This window comes from Heteronotia binoei, chromosome 3, assembly GCF_032191835.1.
Source record: "Heteronotia binoei isolate CCM8104 ecotype False Entrance Well chromosome 3, APGP_CSIRO_Hbin_v1, whole genome shotgun sequence".
NCBI lineage: Eukaryota > Metazoa > Chordata > Lepidosauria > Squamata > Gekkonidae > Heteronotia > Heteronotia binoei.
In genome coordinates, this window is record NC_083225.1 from 40,320,435 (window position 1) to 40,346,154 (window position 25,720).

Below are 25,720 nucleotides of genomic sequence, written 5' to 3' on the forward strand. Positions count from 1 at the left end.
GTTTACCATGTGATCATTGGTTACTAGCAATGTTCCCTCTAAGCTACAGAGTCTTGTGAGCAAAAATTCTACTTTGTGAGCTACTGGCATTAAAGTTGTGAGCTACTGCATAAATTTGTTTGCTCTGGGGCCATTTTTCCTGAGCTAAGACAAAAATGTGTGAGCTGGAGGTTAAAAATCTGTGAGGTATCTCATGCTATCTCAGCTTAGAGGGAACACTGGTTACTAGTTGTATTAATGACATAGAAATTTATTGCAAAGAAATTAGAGTTTGTTGCCCTTTTGGAAACATAATCCAGCTAGGAATCCTGGTAGGGTAGCCAACCTCCAGGTGAGGCCTGGAGACCTCCCAGAATTGTAGCTGATCTCCAGAGAGAAACATGAGAAACATAAAAAACACAGTGAAAATGGCTGCTTTGGAGAGTGAATTCTGTGGCATTATACCTGCTGAGGTCCCTCTCCTCCCAAGTCCTACTGTCTGTAGACTCCACCCCCCAATCTCCAGGAACTTCCTGGCCTGGAAGTGGCAACCCTAGATCCTATGCACACACAAGCAGTACATGGGTCGTCCTAATATGCATGCTGATAGGTTCTGGTCATGTGATAGCCAATCCCTGGCAAAGCCAAGCAGGTCTGGGTCTCATTAATGGCTGGATGGAAAATCTCCCATGGACTCCTATGTCCATAAAGGAAGAAAGCTAGAATACAAGTGGGATATAAATGTAACAACTTGGTTGCATTCTGTATTCTACCAAATTCAAGGCAGTGGAGGGGATCTACATAATCTTCCTTTCAGGATCCTGTGGAGCCTTCCTCCAACTTAAGTGCCTCAGGGGGAAGGATTCAGATGTCTCAGTTGGAATGGTAGGACAGGACCACCTTTTCTAGTTTAACAAGAATTAATCTACGATTAAAAAAAAAACTTACTAAAGGAAAGTACCTCTGTTCTAATTTTTCAAGTGCAGACAGTAAGTTGATCTAGTTAGTAAAGGAAAGGAAAGTTACCAGTATTCAGAAAGAAGGTGAACACATTAAATCAGGGGTGTCAAACTCATTTGTTATGAGGGCTGGATCTGACATAAATGAGACCTTGTCGGGCCAGGCCATGCATATCATAAAATGTATGCCAGGTAGCGGACATATAAACTTTATAAAGGGCACAGACACACAAAGTTTTTTTTAACTTAAAATAAAACATGCTTAAAATATTAGCATGCTTGCAATATTTTGTTTTACGGTCTCTGATAAATGTCACCTCTTGCTATGAATTATTGCATCAAAAACTGCAGACAATGTCTGTGCTGTACCAGTCTTGAATATGTGCTATTCAGGGGTGCACATTTGTAAGCTGCAAACCTACTTTTGATTCATTGACATTCATTATAGACATCTCGTGGTCAATGCTTTGATCCTAAGACCCAGAGGAACATGAAGCAGTTGGGCATTGTGAACTTTTGTACAGAAGTTGCTTCATGTACTAGTCAACATGTGAAGGCACCATGGCACAGACTGGGGGCTATGTGTTTGTCTACAAAACTATCATTTTCCCCAGGAAAAAATACAACTCCCCCCAAAAAACAGCTACAAGAACAGAGAGACAGTCATGTACAGTGGTCAGTGTCAGGCTACTGTCTGGGAAGTCTAAATTCAAGACCCCCAATCAAAGGAAAATGTGAAAGAAAAATTAAGGAAAATCTGCTGGGTAAACCTGGGTGGAACACACTCTCAGCCTAATGCTGATATTTCTCTTCTAAATAGTTCACATGCTTTCCTATTGAGAAAGACTGGCGGGCATGAGTACAGTGAAAAAGAGAAGGGGAACCCAGTTACAACCATAGCAAGCCCAACAAAACTCTCTCTCTCTCTCTCTCTCTCTCTCTCTCTGTAGCAAGGCAACATACCTTCAGTAAAACGTTGCTAGTCTTAAAAGTACTCTTTGTTGCTCTCCTGATGGTCGGGACTGGCAAAGGAAGCTGTGGCTCTTTCTTTCCTTTCCTGGGGCACGAGGAGGGGGAGGACCCTCAGCCATTTATTAGAAGGAAGAGAGGCTTGTCTCAATAGCTCTGGAGAGTGATTAATTGAGCCTGGCAAACTTAATCACCCAGCAGAGCTATAGAGCCAAATTCCCTCATTGGCTGAGGCTGCTCCTCTCTCCTCCTCCCTTTGGGAAAAGGGAGGGGGGAGAGGGAAAGGCTGCTTTGCTGCTCTGGCTTATCTAGGAAGAAACACAAAATGGCGACCGAAAAAAGCAGGCAAAGGAAAATGAAGCAGAAGACAGCCAGTTGCTGGAGGGCCTGATGCGGCCCGCAGGCTGCATGTTTGACACCCCTGAATTAAATTGTTTATACATAATGTCTGTATGCAGTATGATGTAAGATAATCCATATTGACAAAAAAAACCCATGAGTTTGGATGTACACAGTATGTAGGTTTAAAGCACTTCCAGTCCACCTGTACAACTGGGCAGGCAGGTGGTATGTCTGGTTCCCACAGATGATGCACTCCAACTGAAATCGTTGACCCTCAGGATCAGTTTTTCACGGGTTACTAGGAGTGGAGCAGGGAGGAGAAGATGGGAAAGATCCATTATTCAAATGGAGTTCCTCTGTGGGTTGGATCCTGCCATCTTCTTCACTTAACCTGTCTTTACAATAACCTTTATCTCAAGTGGCTTTTGTACATTCAAGTAACCATGATTCCCAGCAGAGTACTTTTGGGTGATCAAAATGAACCCCTCCTGCCTTTTACAACTGCAGAAAAGCTGATGCAGCTCTACAATTCTCTGAATCCTGACCACGACCTTTGTTGCTGTGGTGTGTGGTAATCTTCATATCTTCAGAGTTCCCCTCCTCTTCCTTTAAAAAATAGGGGGAGTTTGATTGGAGACCATGTGTGTTGCTGCTCCCCCAAGGATTCCTGGGTAATATCAGGAGGGACATATGCAGGTAGATAGATTTGATTGTAATGTGCTGGGCAAGGCCATTAATAACTTTGTGTCTTGCGTTGTAAAATACGTTATCATATGAAAAGTGTTTAGGTATTGATCTTGAACAGTTGAAAGTTCACTATAGAAGGAGGCAGGGCCTTTTCTTTTTTTTGAGCAGGAACGCAGTTCCAGCTGGCTTAGTGCCAGGAGTGTGGCCTAATATGCAAATGAGGTCATGCTAGGCTTTTTCTACAAAAAAGCCCTGTATGAAACCAAGGTAATGTTGGGTGTGTGTGGCCTAATATGCAAATTAGTTCTTGCTGGGATCTTTCTACCAAAAAAGCCCTGGAAGGAGGTAATACACAAGTGGCACCCATTTCTACTTTGTTAATTCAAGCATTTTTAAATTAGTGGGATTGTTCGTCAAAAGTTAGAAAACCCTTTATGATCTGCTGACCTCAACTGAAAGAAAGTCACACCGATGGAAACATTTAAAACTTCAGTGAGAAAAACTCTGAGAATTGTTTGGAGAAAAAAAAAACCTAGGGAAAGCAGCATGGTATAGACCGATCTCATCAAATCTCAAAAGCTAAACAGGGTTGTTACTTGAGAGGGAGACCACCAAGAAAGACCCTGTAGAGGAAGGAGTGGGAAAGCACCTTTCCTTCTCACTTGCCTTGATTGGGTCGCCATAAGTCAGCTGTGACTTGACAGCACTTTTCAGATACTACATTTATAACTGATCACAATTACCGTTTGTACTAATGTAGTTTTAAAAGTACACTTATGCTCTTTTGGCGCTGTTAAGAGAACACAACTGTAACTCCAAACATAAATGTCAGACTAAATCCACAAATACAGTGCCAAGAACACTTTTGGTGCAGTTTATATTATGTGGAAGTCATTAGGAACTTTGCGAGACCCCAATTTACAGTTGTCAGAAAAGATTTAATTGTCTTTATTTGAATGTGGTAAGTCTTGGTGCTGGGAAGATAAAATTGTTGTAGTAATTGACATTTCTGTCAGCGGTTCCTTGTTGCCTCACTAACGCTTTTTAAAGACTGAATCTCTCTTGGTTTAAATGTAAATAACAATGTACTCTACACATTCATTAAAGTCACTTATTCTGCAGTTTTAAGAACACTGCCCTGGAAGCAAATTCCATTGAATAAAATGGGATTCCCTTCTGAATCCTCCTTAAGATTGTTCCCTGTGGCTGCAGTTCTTATTTGCAAATAAATCACATTGCTGTCTTTGTGCATTACTTTTGAGTAAATGTGCAAAGGTTTTCACTGTAAGGCTGCAGTCTAAACTTACTGGGGAGTCGACCACATTCAACTCAGCAGACAATGCAGTGATTGGGTTGTACTCATAAAAACAGTGAGAGGGCTCTCTAAAACACTGAAATCTTTATGTTGGAAACTCAACAAGCATACGTGCAGTAGTTGTGGGAATAAAAAGCCTAGTGAAAAAGGTTTTAAAGATAAAATATTTGTCAATCTTTAAACAGGAGTAGTAGGAGCTTATCTTTTTCTGTTAGCACCTGTTGTTAAAGTTTGTCCTGAAACAGATCTTAATTTGTTACCACTGTTTCAATACAGGTATTTTCAGAAAGTACAAGATCACCAAAAAGTGCCCTGTTGGCTCAGCTGTGCAGCATATTTTATTAAAGAAGTCATGCTGGCTTCAATACTGCAAAGTTTTGTTGTTAGAAGAATGAAGTATTTACTCAAAGTAGTAGCAATATTCATTTGTATATGTATTTTTAAGCAGTTCATGTATTAACAAAAAGTGGTTTTGTCACTGAAAGACAAGATAACTGCAGTCCTGGTTCTTAAGACTTGTTTTGGTTACAGAGTAGCCAAATTTTTATTTTTTTATTCTTTAAATTTATTAAATTTAATTTTTATTTACTGTTCCTTCTCTCTCCTTGTCTAAAAGAGTGCTCCATAGCTACCTTAGAAAATTGGTTTCCCAGCAGTGCAACAATACTGTTGTAATAGAATTTTTGAAAGAAAAGAAAGCATTCTCTACTTACGTCTCAGTAGTTTAGTAAGTCCTGTGGCTGTAGATAAATGCTACACATTACATATGTCACAGTTTCCCCCTTGCACATTGTTTTCAAGGGTGATTATGTCAGACTGTCCTTTTATGGAGTTGGTGGCATTTCCCCTCCCTTTAGCTGAATTCTACCTAAAATTTTATGGGAAGTGAGAATATCTGTTTAACTCACATTTGTTTTTCATGCTTTTTTTCTGTAAGGAGGGCAAGTCCTGCAGCTCTTTAAAAATGTATCTGTAGCTTTCACAAATCAAAACATCATAAAAACAATAGAACTTCCAGATGCAGTTTATTAGTAAATTTGAAAGCATTAGTACTTCACCCAGACCTGATTCTACATGGCTCTGCTGTGCTGATCCTATTTATGAACTGGTGCCTTATGCTGCCACAAGTACTGTAAAACCTTCCTACTCTGCTCCTCCAAGGTAATTGCCCATTGTAAAGCTGTATGTATACAGGGGTGTCGAACTCATTTGTTATGAGGGCCAGATCTGACATAAATGAGACCCTGTTGGGCTGGGCCAGGCTGTGTCGGGCCGGGCCATGTGTGTACCTATTTAAGATTAGGTAGCAGAGATATCAACTTTTTAAAGGACACAGACAAACATGACTAAAGTTTTTTTTTAAATAAAACCTTAAAATAAAAAATGCATAAAACATTAGCACTTGTTGGTCTTAAAGGTGCTTTCTTTGTATTTCTTCCATGGGATCCAGGGAACTGAGCAAAGGAAGCTATGGCTCTTCCCCCCTCCCCAGGGGACCAGGAGGGGGAGGAGCCTCAACCAATGGAGAAAATCGAGGTTTTGCTCTGTAGCTCTGCTGTGCAATAGAGCAAGCCTTGCAAAGCAAGTTGAGATGCAGAAGGAAGCAAGAGAGTGGAAGAAGGAAACAGACAAGAGCCAGTTGCTTGGAGACCTGACAGGAGCCTTCTGGGGGCTTGATTCGGCCCACAGGCTGCATGTTTGACACCTTTGCTATAGATGGTTCTGTGAGTTGGTATCAAGACAAGCCACATAGCTTTGTAGAGTAAGACTCTTTGCCCAGTTCTGGAACACAGTGGATAAGACTGATTTCTTCAGCTTAATGAATACACTGCTTGGTTCTCATTTGTTGCTCAGTGCTTCTCATTGTTCATTTTCTTGCAAATCTGGTGACATCTGGCTGGAGGAATGAGATTGGTGAGGTGAATTACTTAGTCCTTTAACATCAAAGTGCTGTCTTGGAGCTGCCATTGGGAAGGACCCTGTTCAGTCTGCTAAGTGGTTAATCCACTGGCACATTTCTGGAGTGGTCTGAGACTGCATGCTATTGTGATAGTGAATGGCTTTGAATACAAATGCACTAATAATATAATGTAAAGGGTTTAAAGTAATAAATTATCAAAACAGAGTTTCTGTGATATGCATTTTTTAAAAAAACAGTGAAATGTGTTTTTGTAACGGCGTATGTGGTGCCATGATTATTGAACTCCTTCTCCATGTAGGTTTGCCTGGTACAAAATTTGCAGTCCTTCAGCTGCCATTTCTGTTAGCATTTGGATCATTCTATTTCTATGGACATATTAATAGATATATCCTTGCTTTTATGCTGTTAGTTGATACGTGAATTTAGGGTGAATTTGAAGAGGAGTTGGTTTTTGTGCCCCATTGTTCATTACTCAAGGAATCTCAGAGTGGGTTGCAATCACCTTCCCTTCCCACAACAGACACCCTGTGAGGTAGGTGGGGCTAGGAGAACTCTGAGAAAACAGTGACTAACCCGAGGTCACCCAGCTGGCTTCATGTGGAGGAGTGGGGAATCAAACCCGGTTCTCCAGATTAAAGTCTGCCGTTCTTAAACATTACACCAAACTGGCTCTCTTTTGAAAAATATATCCTCACTGCTGGGGGGGGGGATCTTTTTGTGCCTTTTTAAATTGTGATTCTTGTATTGCTGCATTTTACGCATATCTGAAAGTACATGTATGAGTGTATTTGCACACACAGTGCAGCATGGCGCAGTGGTTAGCATGTCCAGCTAGGGTTCAGGAAAGGCTCAGGTTTGAATCCCGACTCTTAGCAGACCACTTGCTGGGTGACCTTGGGCCAGTCACATCCTTCAGCCAAACTACCTCATAGGGCTGTTATGATTGTGAGGATAAAATGGAAGAGAGGAAAATGATGTAAGCTGCTTTGAGTCCCCATTAGGGAGAAAGGTGGTGCATAAATGAAGTAAATAAATATCTTATGTAGAGTACAAAAGTTCAAATGCTTTAAATAAAAAAACCTCTGCATATGGCTAATTAGAAAAGAAAGTTACACAAAAGGCAAGAGTCACAGGACATCTGAGATTTATCTGTCTTTTAAACCTAGAAACAAGATTCTGTTGAATAGCAAGGGAGGCAGAAATAGCTGTAACAGTTGCCTGTTTAAAGGAGTTAAAATACTGGCATCTTAAGAGACATGAGATTCTTTGGCAAAGAGTGGGAAAAAATTAACTGTGCAGTCCTAAAAGCACTTTCCTAGGAATTATCCCCATTAAAAAAACTCAATAGAATTCTAAGTAGACTTGCTTAAGATTGTTCTTTGACGTCTTTTTATTTCTCACGGGCTGTCCTGATATATTTTGTACTGCCTGGATTTTCTTTTTACGAACAGAAACAACCACAGAAAAAAATGTTTGAGGTTGTAGTTTCTTTTTTAAAAAAATCACCATGTCTACGATGACGTAGAAGTAACCTGAAAAGCAGTGTACACTAGAGATTATTCTAGGGGAAATTACTATGGCTATCATTATCTGCAAATGTTAAGTTCCCCAAATCATTTCAAGAATTTGGTGCGGGGGATTTTACATGCGTAAGTTTCACACCGTCAACAAGACTCATGATCCATGAGTTGTAAATCTAATTTAGTATCAATCAAACAGTTACTGACAGGTGCCTGTGCAATATGATTTTTAAACTGGCTTTTTAGAGCTCAGCATTCTACACCATTGGATTTATTAAAAAACAGAAAAATATTACATGTTAGCATGGATGTGAACAAGTATTTAGCATGACAGCATCTACTAAGAACATAAGAGAAGCCATATTGGATCAGGCCAATGGCCCATCCAGTCCAACACTGTGTCACACAGTGGCCAAAACCCCCAAGTGCCATCAGGAGGTCCACCAGTGGGGCCAGAACACTAGAAGCCCTCCCACTTTCCCCCCCAAGCACCCAGAATACAGAGCAGCACTGCCCCAGACAGAGAGTTCCAACGATAAGCTGTGGCTAATAGCCACTGATGGACCTCTGCTCCATATGCTTATTCAATCCCCTCTTGAAGCTGTCTATGCTTGTAGCCTCCACCACCTTCTGTGGCAGTGAATTCACCCTTTGGGTGAAGAAGTGCTTCGTTTTATCTGTTCTAACCTGACTGCTCAGCAATTTCATTGAATGTCCATGAGTTCTCGTATTGTGAGAAAGGGAGAAAAGTACTTCTTTCTCTACCTTCTCTATTCCTTGCATAATCTTGTAAACCTCTGTCATGTCATCCTTCAGTCTTTAGCTTTTCCAAGCTAAAGAGCCTCAGGCGTCTTCATAGGGAAAGTGTTCCAACCCTTTAATCATTCTTGATGCCCTTTTCTGCACTTTTTCCAATGCTATATTTTTTTTGAGATGCGGTGACCAGAATTGTACACAGTATTCCAAATGAGGCTGCACCATCAATTTACATAGGGGCATTATTATGCTGGCTGATTTGTTTTCAGTTCCCGTCCTAATAATTCCCAGCATGCCGTTGTCCTTTTTTATTGCAATCGCACACTGTCTCGACATTTTCAGTGAGTTATTTACCACGACCCCAAAATCTCTCTCTTGGTCAGTCTCCGCCAGTTCACACCCCATCAATTTGTATTTATAGTTAGAATTTTTGGCCCCAATGTGCATTACTTTGCACTTGGCCACGTTGAACCTCATTTGCCACGTTGACCCACTCACCCAGCCTCAGCAGATCCCTTTGGAATGCCTCACAATCCTTTGTGGTTTTCACCACCCTGAACAACTTAGTGTCATCCCCAAGCTTAGCCACTTCACTGTTTACTCGCAACTCCAGATCATTAATTAACAAGTTAAAAAGCATCAGACCCATTACTGAGCCTTGCAGCATCCTACTGCTTACCATCCTCCACTGAGAAAATTTCAGTGGAAGGCTACATATTTTTGTCAGGAGATCCAGAATTTCACCTTTGAGTTCTTTCAGAACTCTTGGATGTATGTCATCCGGGCCTGGTGACTTATCAGTTTTTAATTTGTCTATCAGTTGTAGGACCTCCTCTCTCATCACCTCAATCTGACTCAGGTCTTTCAACACCCCTCCCAAAATTAGCAGTTCTGAAGTGGACAAACACTTCTCATCTTCCACAGCGAAGACGGAGGCAAAAAATGCATTCAGTTTCTCAGCCATTTTCCTATTGTCCTTCAGTAATCCTTTTACCCCTTGATCATCCAAGGGTTCCACTGCCTCCCTGGCTGGTTTCCTGCTTCTATTTATGAGACAGGTGATATTTTTCTCTGTATATATGAACATAAATTCAGAATGCCTCTTTCAAGTCAGTTCTGGTAATGCCAGTGAAAAATGCGCTAGGGAGCATCATGCATGCAGAAAGCCGCCCATTTACATAAACGTGATGAAAACATGCTTTTTCTTTTACAGCCAAAATACAGTCTGTGTGGAAGTTAAGATCCTTCAGGTCGCTTCTGACTGATGGTGCCGCTATGAATCAATGTCCTCCAAAACAGCCTTATAGTTAACAGTCCTGCTCAGGTCATGCAAACTGAAGGCTGTGGCTTTTATACAGTCAATCATTATAGTCTTTCCCAGTGGATCTTGTTTTCTCTTAATGTGACCAAAAAAAAAATCAGTAGCCTCAATTTAGTCATTTTAGCTTTGGGGGAGGGTTGAGGCTTGACTTGATCTAGAACCTGCTTGTTTGTCTTTTTGTCAGTCCGCAGTATCCATAACTCTCCTCTAGCGCCACATTTCAAATGAATCAACTTTCTTCCCATCAGCTTTCTTAAAATACAATCTGCAGTCTTCAACTCCACTATATATTTCTTTCTGGATTGTACATTAAATGCTGACTCCCTTAGCCTTCCTTCCTGGTATGTCAGTTTTGAATCTCCGGGAAGATTTGTACAGGAAGGAACATTTAACATTTAAACTCCCACATGCAGTTTGAAATACTACAGCCCCATGCGCAGGTACATCATGTGAGCCTGCTGATCATGAAGAAGACTGCAGTTCCAAAAGTCTTTTGGAAATAATTATGAATTCAAAGATCTATAAGGAGAGTTGGCTTTCCCGACTCTACCTTTTCGCCTTTCTGTTACTGTAAAATGGTACTGATGCAACAAAATGAAGTAGTATATGATTAAAGTTGTAGAAGGGATCATTTTGGGGAGGCAGGGAACCCAAAATAGGCACAGAAGCCTTCCTTTTGGTGTTAATATTTTTATGGCATTTCAAAACGGTGCATCTGCTCACCCACCTCAGAAGTGTGCTGTCTGATCATAAATTCTGTTTCTTCACACAAACATACCAGGTCTTCATGGGAATTTTAAAAAAGCCAAAAATGAAACTATAAAGCAACAAAGAATAGGACCTATCTGGTGTGTTTTGCAAGTGTGTGACATGAATACGTTAGAAATTGTGGGTCAGTGAGATGATCATCTTGCTCTTAGTGAACAAGCTTGTCCATATGAAGTTACAGTGATGACCTGCAAAAGTAAAGAAAATAGATATATATGATATCTTCAGAAGGGCGATGTGATCCCACTCTTATTCTGACAGTTTTGTTCTGAGTATGGGGGTCTCAGGGGCTGGAGAACATCCTTCAATGGTCCATTAGAAGAGACCTATTTCTCTGGAGATGAACTGATATCCTCCTGTGCAGAGGATGTGCCTCTGGTGGTGGGAGGAGCAGTGGGAGTGGACTGTTCTGCCAATGGAGATTTTGCTAATTAAGAACAGAGATTGTGTTGAGCACGGTTTGCCTTCCTGGTGCAAATGTTGCGTGTATGTTGTGTACTGTCTAGATAGACTGGAAGTTATTGTGGGGGAGGAGTCAGTGCATGTGGCGTATTTATTTACAAAATGTATATCCCACCTCTCTACTCTTACAAAGCCTGCCAGGGTGGCTAACAATTTAACATATAGATCAGTTAAAATACATACAAAACGTAAAACATTGGTTAGGAAGGAGGGATCAAGGGATATATATATATATATATATATATATATATATATATATATATATATATGATAAAACACCTTATAAAATCAGTAAAATAATCCTCGCAACATACCTCATTAAAATAACTTTTTAAAAGGTAAAATACATATAGATCAGTTAAAATACATACAAAACATAAAACATTGGTTAGGAAGGAGGGATCAAGGGAATGCCAAACGAAAGAAAATCTTCACCCACTGGTAGAAGATGGCAACAGAAGGGAACAGACAAATCTCTCTTGGGAGGCAGTTCCAGAGCTTTGGTGGCGTGACTGAGAGGGCCCTCTCTCCTGGGTTGCTGCTTGCCTAATCTCAGAAAAGGGGGGGGCATGAAGCAGGGCCTCCAAATATCACAATAATGGTTGGGCAGGTTCATAAGGGATTAGGCGGTGCTTCAGGTTTTTTGGTCCTAAACCATATAGGACTTTGAAGATCAAAACGAGCACCATGAATTGTGCCCAGAAACAAATAAAAAGCTGGTGTAGGCGGGCCAAGGCTGGAGTGATATTGCCCTTGCAGCCCATTGCAGTCAACATCCTGGCTGTAGCATTCTTTACCAATTGACATTTCTGAATGCTTTACAAGTGCTGTCCCATGTAGAGCATTTTGCAGTAATCTAATCTGGATGTAACCAGGGCATGTACCACAATGGCCAGATCTTTTGGTCAGGAAAGGCTGCACCTGGCTAACCTGCCTGAGCTGGTAAAAGGTACTCTTGGCTACAGCTGCTACCTGCTTATCCAGCAGTAGGCCTGGGTCCCTGCAGAAGATTTAAATAACCAGGAATGGCAAGAGTCGTACAATCAAGTTAGAGACCTCAAACTTCCAGTGGTCCTGTCCACATCCTCACACTGAATAAACGGAATAAACTGAAAGGTATCCTACCCAGTTTGACAAGTTGGCACCCTGAAACCATCCAGCCCTGTCACTGCTAATGTAGAGTCCAATTTGGAATGGATGCAAGAGTTTTTATTGGCAAAATGGTCACAGCAGGCCTCCTTCCACTGAAGGCCACATCCCAACAGGCCTCTGACCATCCAGAATAGCTTCACTGGCCTGCACTGTGCAGACATAATGGTGGTGCAAAAGTGTTGTTTCTTTGCCACCAACACTTCCCATGCAGAGGAGTATGCTTTTAAATGAGCTCTGCCTCCCTTGCCTTTTCATCACCTGCAACCCCTCAGTGAACCAAGGGGCCACCTGGGCTGTGCCTGTGCATGTATGCAACAATTGTTTGGGAACTACAGACCAGAGAGCCTAGAATCCAAATGTATGTTGTTAGGTAAGATGCTTGATGTGCCTGATTGGCATATAAAAGGTTTTTGAACCTAAAAGGTAGCATTTTCAGACACTACCTGTAAAGATATGTGGGGCTAGTTAGCTGTGTCTTATCAGTGATGACACAAAGAAAGATGTTGATTTGAGGAGTTTGGGGAACCTTTTGACTATGTCCAAGGAAGATTACTATGTACAGGTGTAGGCACCTTACTGTCTATCTAGTGCATTTTTATCCAAGCAGTTCAAGGCAGCATGTATGGTTCTTTCATCCTTATTTAGTCCTCATAACAACCTTGCAAAATTGCTGATGTTGAGAGAGAGGGACGATCAGAAGTAATGTTATATGGTGGGAAAAGGTTTAAAAAAATGGTAATCAAGATGATTGTCGGCGCAGCACACTTTGCAGAAGGAAAGTAAATGTGTTGTGGTTGAGTTTTTTAGATGTAGAGTTTTATAGAATGTATTCATAATTCTGGGGAAATGATGGGAAAAAAATTCTTCACATAGTGATAGTGCCACCTAATTAGATTGAGCGGCAATAGAATCACAACAGAGGAGAGAAATTTAACTCATAATAAACATGCACAGTTTGCTTTGACAAACTGTGTGGTAGTGGCTACTAACATAGATGACATTAAAAGGAAGTTAGGTTTGCCTACACCTGCTAGAAATCTGTGTGTTAGTATGAAGTGACTTACCAGTGATTACCGGTGACTGGGCTGCAAACAATGAGGGAAGACTTTAATTCCTGCTTGTGTGTTTTCTGGAAGCCTCTGTCCACTGATGAAAACCACATTGCACTAGATGGACCTTGTCTGGGAGAACTCTTTGCAGGGTCCTTTTTTGTTGCATTTGTAGACTAAGCCTAATTCCCTTCACTAGGCAGAGTAGCAAAGTATTGTACATAAGGACTAGTCTAGCAGCTTTGTTACAGTCCTCTGTACCGCCAATAAACACATTACTTAACAAGAAATAGGCATGCATTGCTAAACCTTGAACGCTCAGAAAATGTTGACACAGTGACTCAGTTTAAGGAGTTGTTTAGAGTCATCTGTGAGAATTCTGTGTAGCTTAAGTGATGCAACTTGATTACACAAGGCTTTAATAGTTGGAAGCCCATAAGAAAAAGATTCTGAGCATTTTGCATGATGAGGATGTTGGCACTACTGAAACACTTGTTGCTATCAGTTATTGAAAAACCAAAATGGTGAACCACTTGGAAAAACACTGAGGCTTTGTGTGCTGTGCTAGTTGGAAAGTTTTCCACATATGCCATCTGGGCTGTGTCTATGCATCTATGGAATGGGGAAGAGAGCTAAGGAAATCCCTTTTCTCCATTCTAAAACCATCTGTCTTACTCTGGATGGGTGAGCACCAAGTGAAGGCTGAGGGTGGTTCTCCAGGCTTTGTCTCTTTCTTTGCCTGGCAAATACAAACTTCATGGGTATAGCAAGTAGAAAGCAGTCAAGAGCCTTTTCAACCTGATGTGCCTGTTTCAAGCGTATTTCTAATGTTAATCTAAAAAAAGAAGCCTCTTGTGCATGCTAAAATTCTGGAATAAGTACCTTGACAATATGTTTAATTTTTTTAATGACCATAAGAAATGTTGAATTGTTCAGAATTAATTTCTCTGTAGAGAAAGAGAGAAAGATATTTCAGTAATTCTGTTGATTTAATTTTTTGTTGTTTTTTCACAACAGCTTGGGCCCTTTATTTGCTCTTTTTATACCATTTTATTGCTCCATTCCAAGAGTTCAAGTGACGCAAATTCTAGGCCAGTTTTCCATCACAAACAAGACACTGGTTTATATACTGGGTTTGCAGGTACAGTATGTTTTTGAGGTTTTTTGGATTTTCATTTACTTAACTGTGCTGCTGCACCTTGCATATGTGTACACCATTTTGAATAATTGCAGTATGTTAAATGTTCTTTATCCAGATATTTAGTCCTAAAATGTAGAACAGATATTTGAACTGGGAAGTTTCAGATGGACACTAACAGAGCAGTCCTAAGCAGGTCTACTTGGAATTCTACTAAAGTCTGCTCAATGGGACTTACTCCCAGGAAGGTGTTCTCAGAATTGCACTTCAGTTCTGCAAACAGAGTTTCCTACAGCCATCCAGAACCATATGTGTCCTCAGGATGTTCCAAACTGTGGAAGAAGGCGCTCAGTAAGTGCCCATGATGTATCTGTTGCCTTTCCATGGTTTGCAGTGTGGAAGTTCACGTTCTTCATGTCCATAGTAGTTCACCGAGGGGAAATTTTATTGATTTGGGTGAGATGATCCTCTCTGTAGTTTAAAGATAAAGAAATGTTTTTTAAATAAATCATTTTAAAGAATTGGAGCCTGCTGGTGACTTCCTAATGCAACTGTTGTGCTCTGAGCCTGGGATGTAAAGTAAAGTTATTTGGTTTAGAATCATAGAGTTGGAAGGGACCTCTAGGGTCATCTAGTCCAACCCCCTGCATAATGCAGGAAACTCACAGACACCTCCCCCTAAATTCACAGGATCTTCATTGCTGTCAGATGGCCATCTAGTCTCTGTCTAAAAACCTCCAAAGAAGGAGAGCCCACCACCTCCCGAGGAAGCCTCTTCCACTGAGGAATCACTCTGTCAGGAAGTTCTTCCTAATGTTGAGCCAGTTTGTCAAGACCTAGTATAATTACTAGAAGCCTGATCATCTCTCTGTCTTTGTATAGTCCCCAGAAAACACTTACTGATTTCTGGTTTCTTTTTTTTGGGGGGGGGGGGCAACCTTGGGTTAGAAAGCTCATCTTCCAGTTCTGGAAGGGTCACACCACCCCTGGTCCTGACAGAGCCATTATTTTCAGCCAGAGAAAATAAAATAACATATTCTGTAAAGTCTGTTGTTTTGGTTCATAACTTTCCTTATAATACTCTGGTGATAATTACCAGACGGGTTGCTAGAAATTTATCTTTAGGTAATTTGGCTCTTAGTTTCCTCTCCCCTCTTATCATGGCAAGCTGATAATAGTGCTGTTAGAAGCTTCATTTTAAGCATGTACCCGTCTCAGCAGCAGATACCTAGCTAGATCATGTGGTTTGCAGTTTGAAAGTATTTTTCATTTGCTGGGGAAGAAACTGTCCAGCATAGGGTAAACAAATTGTTTGCCAGAATTCAGTAGAAAATATTACTGAGCCTGGAAATTGTTATCTGATAAAAGTTTTAGAAAAGCCCTGATCTCACTCGTTGCAGTTGTTTTGTTAATAGATTTGTGAATAGAGTGTCTTTGTGAGTGTTACTTCTTGGCTGCTGCAGATCTTTACCTGCTTCACATAAAATGCCTGTCCTTGGGTAGATAGTTGGCTAATGAAGGAAGTTACAGCATTACTGCTTACTAGTCTCCTTTTCTTGAGGTGCATTCTGGACAACATATTCCATCAAATGTATTGCATTATACAACACATCAATAAAATATTCTAAACAAATTACCGTAGGATACCCCCCCCCCCCCCCAAGATCCCTGTAATTTATTTGGTTATCAATTCAGGATCTTTTGCACGAGCACACTTTGGATTTGCTATTTGTTTTGTATGTTTGCTCAAATCATTTTTCCCTTGCAGATCTACCAAATTTTTAATAATATATATATTCTTTGCCAGATTTCTAATCTGCTTTTCAGCTACTGCTTCCAAAAGTGGTATGAATAATAATTTTAAAAACATATCTAAATGATAAAATTAACATAAACAAGCAGCAGCCAACACAGTGGTTTAAAGGAAGGCATTTCAGGGAGCATTTATTGCTTCCCTCCTCCAACTGTAACTCACCAGTTTCCCCATTACAGGGACCTCCCCCCAGCACAGAATGAGGGACAAATTAGAGGTCTGTGGCAGTTGGGAGAACTGGTGAAAATCTCTCCCCTCTCCATCAGTCAAAAATTCAATCAAGATGTAACAGAAAGCCATCTAATAGGGTCTGACTTCCAAAAGCAGAATGGAACAAAATTAGTTTTAATAAAGATGATCCAGAGTGGCAATTGAGATATGTTTCTTGCATGAGATATAAAGAGTTATGTAATCTAATATTTTAAATTATACATTTTTGTCTTCTAGCTTTTGACTTCAGGGTCCTATATCTGGATTGTTGCTTTAAGTGGGCTGGTAAGTGTACTTATGTGTATTTGCTGCTGAGGATCTCTTCAATGTATTATGTTTCAAAATATGTACATACATTTTCTATTCTAGTTTTTATAACTTTGGCCAAATGCGACCCATGTATATTCAGCTGAAGTTGGTAACTAGAAAATAAATTGATGGTACTTACATCTTTGGCTTACTAGCACCATCTGCTCCTTGTCATACTAATTCATGTGCACTTGTCTATTCTCATCATTTACAAAATTCTTCTCCTGGCATCTTTGTTTTCCTAGTTTCATCCAACTTCAGAATATTCACTTACTCTTTTGCGCCTGGACCAGGTTTTCCCTCCCCTTTCCTATCGTAATAGCAAAAAATTGGCAGTAGCTTAATTTACAGATGCATTAAATGAATTAAAACAAAGATGATTATTATGAAGAAGATATTGGGTTTATATCCTGTCCTATGCTCTGAATCTCAGTCTCAGAGCGGTCACAATCTCCTTTACCTTCCCCCACCCCCACAACAGACACTCTGTGTGTGAGGTAGGTGGGGCTGAGAGAGCTCTCTGAGAACTGCTTTTGAGAAAGCAGCTCTTTCAAGAACTATGACTGTCCCAAGGTCACTCAGCAGGTGCTTGTGAAGGAGTGGGGAATCAAACACGGTTCTCCCAGATAAGAGTCCGCGCACTTAACCACTACACGAAACTGGCTTATACGGTGAAGTATGCAAAATGTGTGTGCTAAGCTAACAGTGCAGTTCGAAACAGAATTGCACCCTTCTCAGCCCCATGGTGCAGAGTGTTAAAGCTGCAGTACTGCAGTCCTAAGCTCTGCTCATGACCTGAGTTCGATTCCCGGCAGAAGCTGGGTTTTCAGATAGCTGGCTTGAGGTTGACTCAGCCTTCCATCCTTCCGTGGTCAGTAAAATGAGTACCCAGCTTGCTGGGGGGAAACTGTAGATGACTGGGGAAGGCAATGGCAAACCACTCCATAAAAAGTCTGCCGTGAAAACGTGAAAGCAGTGTCACCCCAGAGTCAGAAACGACTGGTGCTTGCACAGGGGACCTTTCCTTTTCTTTCCAGCCAGTTAGGGAGGGAAATAGAGGTTCCCAGAGTGGTTTAACAACAATTAAAAACCAACACAGAAGTTCACAGCAGGTGCCTCAGATGTTAGATCTGCTCCCAACTAGACCTCCAAGTTGGAATGAATGAGAGAGGTTTTGTCAACAAAGAACCTTGGAAAAACATCACAGTTGGGTGCCAAATCAAGATGACTGACTGACTCAGACTTAAGTGTTACCAAGTGATGAACCATTTTAAACAGTAGAACTGGATAATATTCTGTGGAGACAAAGGTGGTGGAGAAGAAAGTCTTCTTCACTGCCAGTTCTGACACCTCATAGACCTGGAAATGGGATGTATGGCAACCTCTGACTGGGTCTTCCACCAATGTTGCTCTAGTTGTCTATCAGTTTACTTCATATCCCCCAGCTCCATGTAGACCACAAAGTTGGGGTGGACATATCAGAAGTATAGAAGAGGAAGCAAAGGAGCAACCCAGTTTATGGCCTCAGTGGAGAAATGCCATTTTGGCTGGTCTTTCACTGGGAGTTGGCTAGCATGAGGTTGTCAAACTGGAGGCACGCTTTGGCCTAGTCTCTTCCTCCTCCCCCTTCCGCTCCTGTCTGGAACCAGCAATTCTAGGGGGGTGGGGCTCCTAGAGAGACCTGTCTCCCAGATAGGGTTGCCAAGTCTAACTCAAGAAATATCTGGGGACTTTTTTTGGGGAGGGGGAAACAGGAGCAAGGGTGTGGCAAGCCCAACTGAACTACAAAAGGAGTTCTGGCCATCACGTTTAACGGGACCGCACGCCTTTTAAACGCCTTCCCTCCGTTGGGAATAGTGAAGGATAGGAGCACCCTCTTTGGGGGACTCATAAAATTGAACCCCTTGTTCCAATCTTTTTGAAGCTTGGAGGGTATTATGGGGAAAGGCACTGGATGTTATACTGAAAATTTGGTGCCTCTACCTCAAAACACAGCCTCCCCAGAGCCCCAGATACCCACAGATCAATTCTCTATTATTTCCTATGGGAATAAGTCTCCATAGGGAATAATGGAGTGCCCAGCAGTCATTTCCCTCCCCCACTTTCTGATGACCCTGAAGCGGGGGGGGGGTGGTCTCCAAACCGGAGGATCCTCTGCCCCCACCTGGGGATTGGCAACCCTACTCCCAGAAGGCTGCAGGAGAGTAAACCAGTTACTGGGTGGGAACTGCATTTTATATCAGAGATTTTGGGTGGAAAGCCCTCAGTTTAAAAAGTCAGTCAGTTTGGCAACAGATTCAGGAAGGTATGGTCAGGCTTGCAACAGTCTAAGTAAGGTGCCTGCCCTGCATGTCGTCCAGTTAGGGCAAGTATTACAAGAGCGAGAGGAGCATTTTTTCCCTACTTTGATTTATTTCTTCTGTTCACTTTTTGAAATATTTTGTTTGTTTAAAGTGGAGTCCCTCTGTACCACCTAGTTCCCCCAACCACTCGATGCTAGGAGTGGGTTGGGAAATTCCTAGGGTGGATAGAAGTGGTGGAATAGCTGGTTGCCAACTCTCCAGGGGAGCCTCGAGAAGAGTTCTTTGTGAGTCCAGAGTGAGGTTAGGAGGCTGTCCTGCCTAACCAGATCCCAGACAGGGGCAGTGGTGGCAGCAAATACCCTGAGGCAGCAAAGTGGAATGGCCCCTTTAGGTCAGCATACCAGGAAGAAGTGGGCAGGGCTGGGGCCAGCTAGCAGATGCCGGTCCGGTCTACCACAGCCTCAGCCAGGCCATCTTTCCATGAAGCTACAAGGGCTTCCCCTGATTCACTGAGGAGGCTCTCAAAATCTCCCAGAGCCACCGGGAAACCAACAGGATCCATTAGTCTCCAAGAAAGGACCATCCAGAATCAGTCTTCTACCCCTGCTGGTTGGGGGTAGAAAGCTCGGCCGTGCCTTCAGAAGATAGTGGTCTTACCACCACAACAAGAACTGAACCTCCAGCTCATTAATCAGATCGCTGGTGAACCACTTGGTGCAGAAAAAGAAGGTCTAATGTATGTCCTTTTTTAGGTGTTGGACTCTTCACAGTCGGATTGTCATGGCAGCCATGAAGCTCTGAGCATGATCAGTATTGCATTTTGAGTCTGAAGAAACTTTTTTCCCTACAGTGACTGCGCTCACTGGATAACTGTCTGGATCCTTTGCAATAGCAGCAGGTTATTTGAGTGAAACAAACAAACACACACACACACCGGAATCGTTTGGAAATCCCCTCAGAGTGATTCTAACACACTAGTCTTTGGATATATTTTCCAGTTCATGTGAGAGATTTTCCTTTTTTTGCTCAGTGAAGAACTGATCATATGATCCAGCGTCACAGACTGAGGTCGTTTTCGCACTTAGCGTTTGCTCCCCTTATTCCGCGGCGCAATTATGTCCGGATCATTTTTCTCGTTTTCCCACTAGTGACTCTTTGCGGAGTCGCCTTCCCTGAAGCCCCGGCTCAAATCGTTTTCCCACTGGCATCGACTTGAGTTCGATGCCCTGTCAATCTTTTTTTTTTTAAGCGCAAGTCTGGTTGCGTAATGACGTACTAACGTACTAACGTAACATCGAGCTGTTCCCTCCCCTTCTTTTCGTGGACAAACCGCATCACGTGTGCTGCTGCTGCTTATGGATTGGCTGCAGCTGTAGAATCCTCCACAGCCCTTTATGTATTAACAGAAGCATTCACAGTGGAGAATCCTAGCACTAGATTCCCCCCCCAAATTTCCTCCGCTCTCTTTCCACTCCCCGGCTGGCGCTTGCAACGGGGACCTGACTGATTCCTGCTGCCAGAGCTCCCCCCCCCTGCCCCATTCTCTCCTTCCCCTTTTGTGGCACGTGTGAAGAGCGAGCTCGCGTCTATTTTCTAACCGAGCGGAATGTAGCCAGGGAGAAGAATGCAGGACTCCAACTTCCCATTTTATACATGGCGATTTTGTGCAGGTCCAGAAATCCTGGTGGCACAGCTGAGGGAGGCATTCCCTTTTTAAAACACACACACATGAACGCTTTGGCCCGCACCGGCACTAGATTCCCCCCCCCCCACAATGGTCGTTTTCGCATTATCGAGATAACGCAACAGCGAAATAACGCAACTAAAGTCAATAATAATAAAAAAAAATTCTAACGAAACCAATTGAAGTGGCAATTGAGGCTATTCCAGGAGGTTTTTTTTTTTCCTATTTGTTAATTTCGAAATATCGCTATTACGCAAAACTGTGAAGTTTAAAAAAAAAATGGCCGTGCCGGCACTTTGGGGAAGCGCCGCGAAAGGCTGATGATTGGCCAAGGGGGTGGATGGGGTGGGAGGACGGAAAGTGAGAGGCTGCCGCCCACAAAGCAGTCGATCCGGCGTGGATTGATTTCCCACTGCAAAGTCCGCGGAGTGGATCCGGTGTGGATCCGGAGGTTTTCAAAAACTCCGGCAGCATGCCGAAAAACATACTCCGGTGTGAAACCCCTGAAGCGCCGGAGCAAAGCGCAGCGCCGGAGCAACAGGTGCGAAATCCAGGAAAAGATCCGGAGGTAAATGGGGCGCTACGCCGGAGCAAACGCTAGTGCGAAAACGGCCTTAGAGATATAGATTAATGTATTGCCAGTTTCACCTGAGCAACAGCAACATTCAGCCTTCTCTAGCCAGCTACTTTCTTTTTTGTAACAGAAGACTGATAAAGGCAACAGAGGCAAGAGGTTTTGGGATCTATGAAGTTTTTGCATGAGTTCCTGTTTTTTCCCCAGTAATCAAAAGCGGCTTTATAGCAGTTGTTGTGATTTTTCTCATCATTTCTGGTACACTGTGCTCCATTTTGTAGTACCTATTTGCAAATGAAAACTGCTTATGTCGAGTTTTTTTTTAAGAAAGGAAATAATTAATCTGCCATAGAGAGCAGTAACTGTAGTTACACTTATCATCCCTTTATATCAACCAAAAATGCCCACACAGGGCGGAGTTTTCATTTGCAAGGCATCACTGAGTAAGTGTGCGATGTGAGCAAATGGTCAGATATGCATGTTCATGCCTTTTTTGGGGGTAATTTCGTTATTGTGGTTGTGTCTGCAGGCAGCGTTAGCATGCAATCATATAGATAGTTGCATAGATACATACTCTTGTCATTCTGAGATATCTTGTCTGGGTACTTGGAAAAAGTGGTAGAAGACAGTTACTGCCCGTGCATGGATGATACTTGTACATGTTACAGTTTTTGACTCAAAGGAGCAGCGTATGGGAAAAATAGCATCCTCGTACTTGTGGCAGTTTTCCTTGACAGCTCGTTCACTAATCTCCCCAAAGCTACTTTCTCAGACTTGGAACTGCAAAGTATAGCTTAGATTCTATGGAAAAAGCTAACGTGGAAGAAATGCTTCAAAATATTTGGGCATTTATGCATAAGTTCTCTACTGGATCATGATGGTTATTTCTGCCTCCAACCCTATAGCTATTTCCTTCTGCAAGTTTAGATACTGCTAAAATCCTTGTCCATATGATGGGTGGGACGTTTGTAGAACAAAGAATTTTATATTGCAAAGAGTTCTGGGTGAAGTATAGCACATTTCAGTGCATTCTGAACACAGACCCTACTGCACTGTGCCACAGATCTAGACTCTGTCTGGAGCAGCAAGCAAGCTTTGTCTTCACAGCAAAAATTACCTGTGTTTTGCTTTTTCCAGTTGGAATGAATGGCATGTTGAATATTGCTTGATCTTTTTGTTTCTTTCTGTTTTGTGTGCAGTTTATAGCTATATAGATCATCTATATAAAAGGAAGGGAAAATGAATAATTCATATGTGGACTAAAATGCATTGGCATAGTGGAATAAAGGAGGGAAGCATTTTGGAGGAAAGCAAAATTTAATGCAGCCTGAGAACTGAACTTTTGTTTCTGCCTGAAACATGGTAGAAAAGTACCCAGGTGGTGCACCACTGACAAATATGGGGAAGATAGAAGATAAACCCTTCTACCATCATGCATTTCAGATCACACTTATATTGTGCACAGCAGGAAAACAACTTTGAAGGATATCACCGCTGGTATCTATTTCCAGCAGCCAAAAAAAAAAAAAGTTTGGTGAGCCTGTCCAATTTAAAATCTTGAAAATATACGGATGGGTGAGATTGAGTTAAATTTGACTTACATAATTATAACATAGCAATTGCTACTGTTCATTTTTGAGGGTTCAGAATATATTAGGACTTCCAATTTCCAAGAGTGTGATCAGCACAGAAACAATTCTAGAAAGGAATTTTGCGTACTTTGACCAACATCAAACTACAAGAATGTTTTGTGAACTTTTAAGTGTACATTGTCTTAGGTGCAGAAATCTGTGCTAGAGCAGACCATACCTTTAGGTATGATCAATCCAAAGTTAAGTCCTACTGATATTAGTAAGAGACATTTACTCAGGTGTTTATCTCTCCTATCTATAGAAACAGTGTAATTAAGAAGTGCTGCACTTGAATTGGATAGCGCCTGAAGTCTATGATGTTGCAAGTCAAAATAAAGAGAGAGATTTCTTTTGTAAATGCTATATCTAAATGTTTTTAGAAATAGTACCTTACTTTTCTGTATGATATATTGAATCATGTTCAACTGCTGAGGGAGGAAGAAATACTGAAGGCGGGAGAGACAAACAGAACAAGAGAAGCCATGTTGGATCAGGCCAATGGCCCATTCAGTCCAGAACTCTGTCACACAGTGGCCAAAAAAACCCCCCAGGTGCCGTCAGTGGGACCAGGACACTAGAAGTCCTCCCATTGTTGCCCCCCAGTCACCAAGAATACAGAACATCACTTGCCCCAGACAGAGAGTTTCATCTACAACTTGTGGCTAAAAGCCACTGATGGAGCTCTGCTCCATATGTTTATCCAATCCCCTCTTGAAGCCATCTATGCTTGTAGTTGCCACCAACTCCTGTGGCAGTGAATTCCATGTATTAATCACTCTTTGGGTGAAGAAGTACTTCATTTTATCCATTCTAGCCCAACTATTAGAAAGTTTCATAGCCAAACTCCTACAAAGTTAAAAAAAATTAAAATGTGAAGAATCTTTGTGGTTTTTCACAGTCATTCCTTCCACACAGTTAACCCCCTCTTCAGCGTGTGTAAATGTGAAAGTCCCTTGTGCAAATCAATTATCTCCTTGAAATTCGTCTCTTTTTATAGCAAAACATTCGTGAGCTGAAGCTGCTTCCTAGTTTAATATATAACTTTCTTTTTCCTAACCTCAACAATTGATGTCAGGGTCTGATAAAGAAGAAAGACCATTCCTTTGCCCTCCCCTCAGAATAGAATAAGGGACTTTTGATTTGCTGGAGCAAGGAGAAATCCTAACATACTACAGTTGTGTCTTTTTTAATTGCAAGTTGACTTTCTAACATACCTCTTGAAACAGTGCTGCTGCTATATTATCCCCATGATGGAAAGTACTAACTGAATAAAATACAATTGTTTAACAAAATAGCAAATGTTTAGCTGAATAGTTGGGCTTAGGATTTGGTCTGTGCTAGTGAGTTGTTTTCTCTCGCTGTCATTATTCAGTTCAACCTGGAAATTAGGTTTAATTTCTTCCCCTCTGTCTACTTCCTCTTACAAGTTATATATAACCAGCTCTTTACAATAATATACCCAATTCATATGCATCAGTAAATGCAAACAATGCTTCAAAAATAGAACCTCTTGTTGTCACTTAGCTCACATGTCTCATTGCTGCAATCTTGCAGGCTTCAGGTTTGAGGGACAATGTCAGGGCAGGCTTACTTAAACCTATAACAGAGCAGGAGCCAAATTCACGTTGGTACCAGCTAATGAAAAGTACCAAGTTAAGACAGAACCTTTACAACATTCTGTAGTCACATAAGGGCTGCAGTCCTGAGAGCACTTTCCTGGGAGTAAGCTGCCTAAAATGGGACTTACTTTTGAATAGACCTGCTTAGTTAGGATTTAATTTTAATTTAATTTAATTTTTCGATTAAGCGGGCTCTGGGCGGCTTAAAACATTAAAAAAACCTTACAAAAACATTAAACAAACCACATCCAAACTAGACAATATCATAATTACAAAATCTGTAAAATTACAGAATCAAATAATTACCAAAATAATATCCAATGTAACTTAAGTACCTAGATGGTAAGGTGCTGATAAGGTGCTGGGGGAAGCAATGACTTCAGGGGACACCTGCTGGATCAATTAAAAACCTGGCGAAAGAGCTCCGTCTTATGGGGCCTGCGAAATTTGGATAAGTCCCACAGGGCCCGGATCTCTAGCGGGAGCTTATTCCACCAGGTGGGGGTCCGGACTGAAAAGGCCCTGGACCTTGTTAAAGCCAATCAGGCATCCTTAGGACTAGGGATCACAAGAAGATTGCTCCTGAGATATATTTATTGAATGTGTATTTATTAAATTCTGTGTTATAAGAGAGACTTTTAGGGGTTAGTGCATTCTGTCACTCTTTAAAAGCCAGTGTGGTATAGTGGTTGGAGTGTTGGAGTAGGATCTGGGAGGACCATGTTTCAGTTGCCTGTTGTGCAGTGAAGCTTGTTGAGCGGCCTTGGGCCAGTCACAAACCCTCACCCTAACTTGCTTCATAAGGTTGCTGCGAAGACAATGTGGAGTAAAGAACAGTGCATGCTGGTTTTGGCCCCCTGTGGCCAAAGTATAAATGAAGTTAAATAAATTTTTTAAAACTTGCAAAGATGGAGTATTTTTATTTCAGATAATCTTTTTTGGAGGAGCTTGTTTCTTCTCCTGATAAACTACCACATTGGATCTCTGTTTATATAAATATTAGATGTGAGATAATTTAAAATCTGTGGTATCTAATCTCTTGAACTTTCACCTAACCTAAGTTGTTTTCTGAACCCTGTTGCCCAGCACCAATTGTCTGATCCAGAGGTGAACACATGCAGTTATAAGCACATAGTTGCACACGCTTTTCTACTCACAGAGGAAACAGTGGCTGCAATTTCAGGCCCCAGTTTCCTAAAGAAAAAAAAAGTGTCTGTCTCTGAAGAATCCTTTTCCTTC

At 41.7% G+C, this 25,720-nt stretch overlaps 1 protein-coding gene across 1 annotated transcript in view; it reads left to right on the top strand.

The window, feature by feature from the left end:
- UBAC2 (UBA domain containing 2) overlaps positions 1-25,720 on the top strand; it is a 115,202-nt gene that overhangs the window by 53,936 nt on the left and 35,546 nt on the right. Inside the window, exons 5-6 of the mRNA XM_060233661.1 lie at positions 14,218-14,341; positions 16,599-16,646. Coding sequence (XP_060089644.1) covers positions 14,218-14,341; positions 16,599-16,646 — 172 coding nt within the window. The remainder of the gene's footprint in view (positions 1-14,217; positions 14,342-16,598; positions 16,647-25,720) is intronic.